The sequence below is a fragment of the Grammomys surdaster genome, unplaced genomic scaffold (genome assembly GCF_004785775.1).
Source record: "Grammomys surdaster isolate TR1022 unplaced genomic scaffold, NIH_TR_1.0 126133, whole genome shotgun sequence".
NCBI classification, from domain to species: Eukaryota; Metazoa; Chordata; class Mammalia; order Rodentia; family Muridae; genus Grammomys; species Grammomys surdaster.
In genome coordinates this window covers 7,287,484-7,296,837 of record NW_021620941.1, presented here as the reverse complement: position 1 = coordinate 7,296,837, position 9,354 = coordinate 7,287,484, and the positions used below count along the sequence as shown (strand labels likewise).

The 9,354-nt window shown below is 49.6% G+C and overlaps 1 protein-coding gene across 1 annotated transcript in view; it reads left to right on the top strand.

The window, feature by feature from the left end:
• Positions 1-9,354, top strand: part of Adamts13 (ADAM metallopeptidase with thrombospondin type 1 motif 13) — a 22,453-nt gene that overhangs the window by 3,463 nt on the left and 9,636 nt on the right. The window contains exons 5-15 of the mRNA XM_028757132.1: positions 991-1,117; positions 2,140-2,288; positions 2,634-2,754; positions 3,406-3,486; positions 4,288-4,469; positions 5,351-5,486; positions 5,567-5,696; positions 6,311-6,496; positions 6,773-6,868; positions 7,828-8,020; positions 8,879-8,999. Of these exons, the coding sequence (XP_028612965.1) occupies positions 991-1,117; positions 2,140-2,288; positions 2,634-2,754; positions 3,406-3,486; positions 4,288-4,469; positions 5,351-5,486; positions 5,567-5,696; positions 6,311-6,496; positions 6,773-6,868; positions 7,828-8,020; positions 8,879-8,999 (1,522 nt within the window). The remainder of the gene's footprint in view (positions 1-990; positions 1,118-2,139; positions 2,289-2,633; positions 2,755-3,405; positions 3,487-4,287; positions 4,470-5,350; positions 5,487-5,566; positions 5,697-6,310; positions 6,497-6,772; positions 6,869-7,827; positions 8,021-8,878; positions 9,000-9,354) is intronic.

Sequence of the window (9,354 nt, the reverse complement as noted above, 5' to 3'; positions counted from 1 at the left end):
AGAGAGAGAGAGAGAGAGAGAGAGAGAGAGAGAGAGAGAGAGAGAGAACACGTACCTTGAAAGGCCATAAAAGGGAGTGGGATCACCTGGAGTTACAGGTAAGTCACTTGACATGGTGCTGGATGGCAACTGAACCAGAGTCCTCCACAGAGCATGACAGGCTTCTAGCTGCTGAGCCATCATCTCCAGGCCCTCCCTGCTTTTCTGAGATGGGGTCTCACTATATAGCTGGGACTCACTATCGATCAGGCTGACCTTGAACTCACAGAAACCCACCTGCCTCTGCATCCCAAGTTTTGGTATTAAAGCCCTGCACCACCATACCTAGCTTTAAACAATCTGTTTCTCTTTACATGGGAACCATTCTACCATTTTGTATTCTTACTATCAGTGCAGAAGGATTCCAGTGTCTCCATGTTCTCTCCTATATATGTGTTTGTCCTAATTGGCACAAGGTGGTAGAATGATTTTTTTCCATCCTATTCCAATCTACTGTCTGCTTCAGATGACTGCTGGCCACCAGAGCATCCAACATGAGGTGATATGCCCCTGTCTTACCCTTTGCCCTTTTCTGCTAAGTGCCCAAGGTCTCTCAGACCTTGAGAGAAGGGAGCTGTGGTTGTCGTGTCTCCCCATGTGGTCAACTCCAAGCCTTTCCTTCCCGGTGCAGTGAGGCAATACAGTGTCTCTGCAGTTCCTCATTTCCTGCCCTGGATGTACCTAGGAAGCAAATAGACAGCTCAACCACATTTCCTCAGGTTTAGGACTTGGAACCAGAGACCCCATGTGCCACACTGTGTCCTGTTTTCCTCTTCCTGCTGCTTCTGAGTCCTTAACAGATTATCTGGAAGTTCCCCTTATCGCCACTGAGCAGCGATAAGCCACAGTCTGGGGCTGAGTTACTCGTCTCTTGACCCTGCATGCAGGATGCATGCTGTCTCTCATTGGCAAGGAACCCGCCTGTACCTGTCTTCTGCCTCTTCTGGCCAGGCTTGTGAGAAGACTCAGCTGGAGTTCATGTCCGAGCAGTGTGCCAAGACAGACAGACAGCCACTACAACTTTCCCAAGGCACTGCCTCCTTCTACCACTGGGACGCTGCTGTGCAGCACAGTCAAGGTGGGCTGTGGGCCTGGGAGAGCAAGACCTGGAGACTTCTGCCAGGCAGAGCTCGTCAGCTTAGTCAATGCCTTAGCCATTGTCTTGCTGCTGAGATAAAAAATAAAATACCCCAGCAAAATCAACTTCAAGAAGGAAGGATTTAGTCTGATTCAGGGTTCCAGGGTATAGTCCACTGTGGCAGGGAAGTTGTAGCAGAAGATGGAGGAAGCTAGTTATATTGCACCTGGAAACAGAGACAGAAAGACAGAGAGAGAGAGAAAGAGAGAGAGAGAGAGAAGAGGGAAGGGGTCTTTCCTCAATTAATCTAATCAAGATAGTCTCTTGAAGGTAGGACCAGAAACTAAAAGAGGGCATTGGATCCCATTACAGATGGTTGTGACCCACCATGTGGTTGCTGGGAATTGAACTCAGGACCTCTGGAAGGGCAGTCAGTGCTCTTAACCACTGAGCCATCTCTCCAGCCCCCAGTCTAGATCATTTCTTACAGCATATTTAGAAGCTTGTCTTCTAGGTGGCGACTATAGATCCTGTCAAGTCAAAAATTAGCATTAATCAGCGTCACTCCAATGCTGGTCATTAACCAACGTCACTCCAATGCTGGTTGGCAGGCTTGACTCACGCTCTGGCAACCCACAGACCATGGATTGCCCTCTGATTTGGTCTGAACTCCCTAGATAATAAACAGTGAGGTTCTATTTTAGAAGCATCTTCTTCTGGGCTTGCTAGGATTTAGGGAGATACTTCAGGGGAAATGCACCTGTAATTCTTGGATAATAACCTGATAGCCATGATTATGAGACCAGAATATAATATGGCCTTGGAGGGAAAACAGTGGCCCTAGCTACATATGCAAAGCATGTAGTTAGCTGAGGCTAGCAGGACAGCCTTCTTAGACCTTATCTGGCAGGTAAGCAGATAGCACTATACTATAGCAGATCCCAAGGGACCTTCATACTTAGCTCACTGACCTCCTTATTCATCTTTGAACAGCAGGTTTCCTTGCCATTCTGTTCTTCTAGGAGATACTCTGTGCAGACACATGTGCTGGGCTGTTGGAGAAAGCTTCATTGTCAGCCGTGGAGACAGTTTCCTAGATGGGACCCGTTGTGTGCCAAGTGGTCCTCGGGACGATGGGACCCTAAGCCTCTGTTTATTGGGCAGCTGCAGGGTAGGTGTGTGGACAACCCCTGTCTTTGTGGACTCAAAGTTTTCCTATCCTAGTTAGAAGGCTTCTAGGTAAGAGGAAAGAGGAAATGATCTATGGGGCTAGCTCAGTAGAGCTGCCCTGAGTTTGCTAGGGAATGTTTGTTGGGAACAGGATGGAACTTGGAGTCAGCCTATACTACAGCCCAAAATAGGAAAGTCATCACGGGAGCTCCTTAGAGGTTTTGCAGATATCAGGAGCTTCCATGAAGCTACAGAGAGTTTTGTGAATACTAGAGTCTCACAGCTGTGGTACCAGGGAAACCAGCACCCCAATAACACGGGCTTTCCAATATCCCTCTTTTCACAGACCTTTGGCTGTGATGGCAGGATGGACTCCCAGCAGGTTTGGGATGTGTGCCAGGTGTGTGGAGGAGACAATAGCACCTGCAGTTCACAGAATGGCTCTTTCACAGCTGGGAGAGCCAGAGGTAGGGCTGCTCTTACATGGAGGGTGGGTTTCCTATCACTCTGCAGGGATCCAGCACCCAAAGCATTAGCTTGGGCTGCTCAGGGCACAACACCTATGTGCTACCCCAGTCCTGGGTACCTCCCTGTATATTTCAGTTCATTCTTCTCTGACGTTTCAAACTCCAGCAACATTGCCTCTGCAACCAGGCTTGTAGCACCCCACTAAATTCTTCACTGTAGCTGTGATGGGGGTGGGGGGAGAAGTAGCAGACTCTGAATAATTGTCAGGTCACCTCTTCCTTCCCACTCAGGAGTCCCAGCAGGAGGATTCAGAGGACAAGTGGGATGCAACCTTGGCTTTGCTGTATATATATAAAGTAAAAAAATCATTTGACAGTACTGAATTGCAAGATCAGCAAAGAACTTGGGCCCTGCCTCTCTGGCTGTGCCTTCAGCTGAGAACCTTGAGTCTGGTCTATGCTCCTGGCCTGGGCAGTGTCCTTGCAGGTGACCCCCTAGTCTGGTCTTGACCTCTTCCTATGATGGAGATTCATTACCACCAAAACCAGCCCAATGACACTGTCACGTCTTTCCAGCTGGGCTTCTCTTCTTTGGTAGTGGTATAGGTGACTACAAAACTCAAGCAACCCTCTTGCTCTACTTGTCCCTAGAATATGTCACGTTCCTGACAGTTACACCCAATATGACCAGCGTGAACATTGTCAACCGCAGGCCTCTCTTCACACACTTGGGTGAGATGACAGAGGATCCTTCCCTGCACTTTGTTACCTATGTCTTAGTCTTTGAGATACCTTTACTCCTGATACCCACTGCAAGGTGGGAGGAACTTCAACTCCCCAGACCCCACTGAGAGCTGCTGCACTCACAGCTAAGCTTATCCTAGGGGGAGGGAAGGATAAAGGTTAAAATTGCCTGAAAAGGAATATGGTGGCTGAGCATGGGGGGTGGCAGCTTGAAAGCCCCAGGCCCCAGGAACTGGTGCTTTCCAGCACCAGGGCGTGACAATCCCAGAGGACGACCATCTCGGGAATCTGGCCCTTTAAGAGTTTTCACTGGACTCCTTTTGAAGATCCCGTCCCATTAGACTTTTCCTTTGTCTCAGAGGCTAGCCTCTGACCTTAAACCACGTGGAAGGGATTTCGGCCCTGGAGCCCTGTATGAGCACACTCAGGGGAAGGCATAAGTCACAACCCTCACCAGGTTCCAGAAAGAGGCATGGAGCCACCACTATGGTTAAGTCTCCTGGGTGTGTTGTGTGTGGCAGAACTGTGCATACAGAAAGAGGGATTTGATTAATGAAGATGCTGTCTAACTGAGACACCAGAAGGTCTTAGGGTTCTTTAGGGGCAGGTTTGGAGCCTTGGAAGGAGCTAACCACATTAGACCCTGTTGGCAGAGAGCCTCCTGCCCCTTGCCTTGCTGTCATCCTTAAGTCTAGCCTGTGAAGAGTGCTCCTATCCTACTAAATAGACTGCTGGCCTGTGAAGAGGGATGGTGACTACTCCATAGTGCTGATGGCCCTATTCTCAAAGCTGTGAGGATCCAGGGCCACTACATTGTGGCAGGGAAGACTAGCATCTCGTCTAACATCACGTACCCTTCCCTTCTGGAGGACTACCGCATGGAGTACAGAGTGACTCTCACTGAGGACCAGCTGCCCCACTTAGAGGAGATTCACATCCGGGGACCTGTCCGGGAGGACACTGAGATCCAGGTCATCAATCAGCTAGGCTGGGGGTGGGGGGGAGTCAGCAGGCCTCTCCTGGTGACTCTGGACATCTGCCTATGTGTCTGTAACTCATTTACTCAGTTATTAATCCTTGCAGCAGTCATGCGGGGACCGACTACAAGTGGAGCTCTGCATAAGATAAAATGCACTGTATAAGATAAGGGCCACTCATGGGATTAGTGTATTGCAAGTCAGTATAAATATATGCCTGTGTCCAGGGCATGCAGAAGGCCTCGGAGATCTGAGAATAGAATTAATGCTGGAATCAGGGACCACCCCCAACCAGAAAATCACAGGGGAGCTCAAGGACTGGCCATGGGCAGTCCTCTGAAATAGGGAATAGGTCAAGCAAGGAGTCCCTGTACCAGCTGGCATGTGAGGGCCCTTCTGGAGATGGAGGGCAGCTCTTGCTTCTTTGAGAGCAGAGGCACATGAGGCCCTGAAAGATTTCTGGTAGGGATATCCTCAAAGATGTGGCTCATCTGTGTGTGTCCTTCTTTGTGCTCTGCTAAAGAAGGCGAGTGCAGATGACCAAACCTGAAATGGCCTGAGCCTTCACCTTATATCCTGGCCCGGAGCCAATCTGCTGGACCATTCCCTGCCTTGACGCTACACCTGATTTCCTTGGCTGTAGTCTGTCCCCAACCTAAACAACACTCCCATAATACCCCACTCCAAAACTACCATCCCCTTGGTATATACCTGTCCCTCCCGCCACACACACACACACATTTCCCAGAACTCCTTGACACTCAAGTCTGTCTCCTGGAGTCTGGGAACATGAATGCTTTCAGGACAAATGCTTACAAAAGAGACCCCAGGGTGTGCCCTGTTCAGGACCTGAGATCTCATCTGTCCGGATATAGGTGTACAGACGATATGGAGGTGAATATGGGGATCTTACACACCCAGACATCACCTTTACCTACTTTCAACTGAAGCAAGAGGCAGCCTGGGTATGGACCTCTAAGCATGGACCCTGCTCAGTGAGCTGTGGAGCAGGTAAGGCCCAGGGTGAAGCTCGCCCATAGCTCTGCTGGACTCCATGTGGAGGTGGCTGAGTCTTTGCTCTGCCCTTCCAGGGATGCGCTGGGTAACCTACAGCTGCCAGGATCAAGCTCAAAACAAGTGGGTGGAGAACACCCAGTGCCAAGGGAGCCCACAGCCACCTGCATGGCAAGAGCCTTGTGTTTCTGCCCCCTGCTCCCCATAGTAAGTACTAAACTGGGTAGTCAACTGGTCTGTGGTGACACTTGTGGCCTGGGAAGGCTGAAAAGAATCTTTGTGTGTTGTTTTTTCAGTATTAGCTGCAACTCTGTGGCCTGGGCTCTGTCAGTGTCCTCATTCTGTGAGTGAGGACATCAGGACTTGAGACACAGTCAGAGAGACAGTCTGGGGTGTGGTCACATCTTCTACCACCTTGTCTGGGTGTCCTGAGGCCTCTCTGAGCTCACGTTCTCATTGCAAGATGATGGTGACCACCCTACCATTGAGAATGATGGGAGGGCCAGCACCAGGCGTTCACTGGCTTCTGCCAACTGGTAACAGAATACTTTTAGGACAAGGTTGTCTTGTTGGGTGTAGGACTAGGGAGGCTCCAGCTAGCACTATAAAATATCTGGCCTCAGATTTAGAAGTATGTCAAGGGAAGTTCTAGACTGAGGCTGATCTCGGAACAGCAGCTTGGGAACACAGGACCTGGACCAGACCAGAGGAAGTGTGTCTTTGGGATCAGTGAGACAGACTTGCTTGCCTTATACCACAACCCCATGAGCCAACTGAGGGACCTGGCCCCAGGACTGATGTTCTGTCCCCTTCTTCCTTAGTTGGGTATCCGGAGACTTCAGTCCATGTAGTGTGTCTTGTGGTGGGGGTCTTCGGGAGCGGTCACTGCACTGTGTGGAAGCCCAAGACGGCTTCTTAAAGATGCTGCCACCAGCCCGGTGCAGAGCGGTAGCCCAGCAGCCAGCAACAGAGGTGGAAAACTGCAACTCCCAGCCCTGTCCCACCAGGTATGTATATGAAGGTGTGGTGCAGCAGGGCTCCTTGGCATCCACCCTTGTAGAGGGCCCTCTTTTGCTGAAGGCTCTCATCAGCTCCATCCTGATGACAGATGGTGGTGCCTGAACATCAACCTTCTCACTATTCAAGAGGTGCTGGGCTACTTGTCTCCATCACTGAATCTCTAATACCTGGGTGATGTGGGGATGAGACCTGTGAGGATGGTGGTGTGACACTGTGAATGTAAAAGCTCATAGCATTAGTCATCACTGGCACCTCTCCTGCAGTGACCACACGGCTGTGACTGAAATATCCTCCATGTCCAAACTGGTCTTCACTTATTGGCCTGTTACCAATGGGCTGGACGATCAGCATGGCTTCAGGTTTGTTTTCTGTCCAGTGAGAGAGCCTTAGATTATTGGTGGCCCACCAATGGCTCTGGCTCCTTCCTCTTCTCTCGTGCATGGCCGACATTGCAATCCTATTGTTAAGCGCAGAGATATGATCCAGTCTCAGCACCCTTGACAGCACGATGCTTTAGGCAGACATCATGCATTGATGTCATACAGTGAACCATGTGCCAGCCTTCAGCTGGTACTGTGAATGCACATGGCACCTGTTGTCCTGCATCAGGGCATGAAGTGTGTTGTTGGTAGGTTTGGGGAGGAGGTCTTCTACCTTTGCTTTTACAAAGCAGTTGAGTAGGACTCTGCCTCCCCAAACCCTAGCCACAGGAGAAGTATGTGGTTGGTATGCACAAAGTTATTTTTTAATCTTTTTTTATTTTATTATTTATATGAGTACACTGTCACTGTCTTCAGACACACCAGAAGAGGGCATCAGATCCTGTTACAGATGGTTGTGAGCCACCTTGTGAATTGAACTCAGGACCTCTGGAAGAGCAGTCAGTGCTGTTAGCCACTGAGCCGTCTCTCCAGCCCTTAATCTTTTTTTTTTAACATGAAAATTACAGTTCTTCATTCATTTAGTGTGTGTATGTGTGCATGCATACGCACATGAGCAAGTCATGGTGCAAGAGTGGAGGTCAGAAAACAACTTACCACAGTCAATTTTCTCCTTCCAATCTCTGGAATACCCTGGGATCAGACTGTCAGAGTTGGAGGCAGAATCCTTTACTCACTGTCCCAACACACAGTTCTTGTTGAGAACTGAGTTGTGATAGACCAATGTTTCAGAGAAAGCTCCTGAGTTTTATTTCTTAATGGGATCTGTATATTGGAATCCTAAATATCAACTCCCCCTGTCCACCCTAAGGAGCTGGGCTGTACCTCCCATGAGGCAGCAGAGGCAGGGCCTCATGACAGCCCTGTGTTTTCTTCAGATGGGAGGTGTCAGACCCTGGTCCTTGCAAGTCATCTGCCTGTGAAACAGGTCTGGACTCAAGGAATGTGACATGTGTGCCCAGGGTGGGTGACCCGGAGAAGCCAGCAACTGCAGGCCCCTGCTGCACAGATGAGATATCACCTATGCTGGAGCCCTGTTTCAGGACTACATGTTCTCCAGACTCGGGTCAGGTGTGTGGATAGGGTAGGAAGGTAGCCAGGAGTCCTGGGTAATTTATTAGCCACGAGAATGAAAAATACAAGGTTGCCATCTTCCTGCAGGCCAGAGTGAGGACTCCATTCTTCTCAGGATGCTGTCTGAGGAACACCCTGTCAGAGAACACACTTAAAGTGTTTCTGAAAGGGGTGAGCCAGGCTGAGAGAAAATGGAGCCTGTCACAAGCAACTGAGTGGGGATCTGCTTATTGCTGTGTTTGAGGTGCTGAGAACCAGATCCAGGGCCTTCAGTATGCTAGGCAAGCACTAGCCCATTGAGCTATAACCCTGGTCTTTTCCTTCATATATTTTAAATTTTGAGACAGTATCTCACTAAATTGCTTGCAACCTGACTATAGCTCAAGAATGTCTTGAACTTTCAATGCTTCTACCTAGGCCTCCCAAGTTGTAGGGACCACATTCCTGTGCCACCAGGCACAGCAAGGAAAGAATTCTCCAGCTGCTATGAAAGTGATTCTTTCAACTTTTGCCTGGCATCCAGGGGCTTCAGGCTGTCTGGCGGAGGGCCCTGGATTCTTCTGGGCTAGGGACTATAGGGCCACGTATGCTTGCAAATCCACTCCTGCTCCTTAGCCCCCAGAAACATCCCACAGACACCACTTGGAATGATAAGGAGCCTTCACAGGCCAAAGTGAGGTGCATAGTGAGGGCTTCACCAAGGGGCAGGGAGTTGGCCTTCCTAGAGAGCAGCAGGGAGGGAACCCAGTGTGTTTGGAATAGTCCCTCTTTCCTCATGACAAAGAGAGGAAGGAGGCTGGCTGCTCCAAGGCAGAAGCCAGAATGTCGGACTCACCTGCTCGATGCTCTCTTTAGGTGGGCACCATGTCTCTGGGAGAGGAGGCTCCATCCCCAGTGGGCAGTGACAAGCCAGGCTTTCAGGCTGAACATGTGTGGACTCCTCTGGTGGGGCTGTGCTCCATTTCTTGTGGGAAAGGTGAGAAATCTGAGGACATTTGTGAAATTCTATTACTTATCTACCCACATTCTGCCTAGATTAGTGCTGAAGAAGGGTTGGCTGCCAAAAAGCCAGACTGTGTGAGTATGGCACCCAGAGAAGTCATCAAAATGAGTTTCATGTCTGAATGGAAAGTAAAGATAAATCCTGGCACCTAAGACTGTGTCCCTTACAGTCCTACAGAGCTGTGACCAAACCAACTACCAAAGCTGAAAACAGTCATTTTAAAGATACACTGTAGTCTCTCTCTTCCTTATTGTGAAACACACACTCACACACACACACACACACACACACACACACAAACACACACATCACATTTAAAAATATGTAT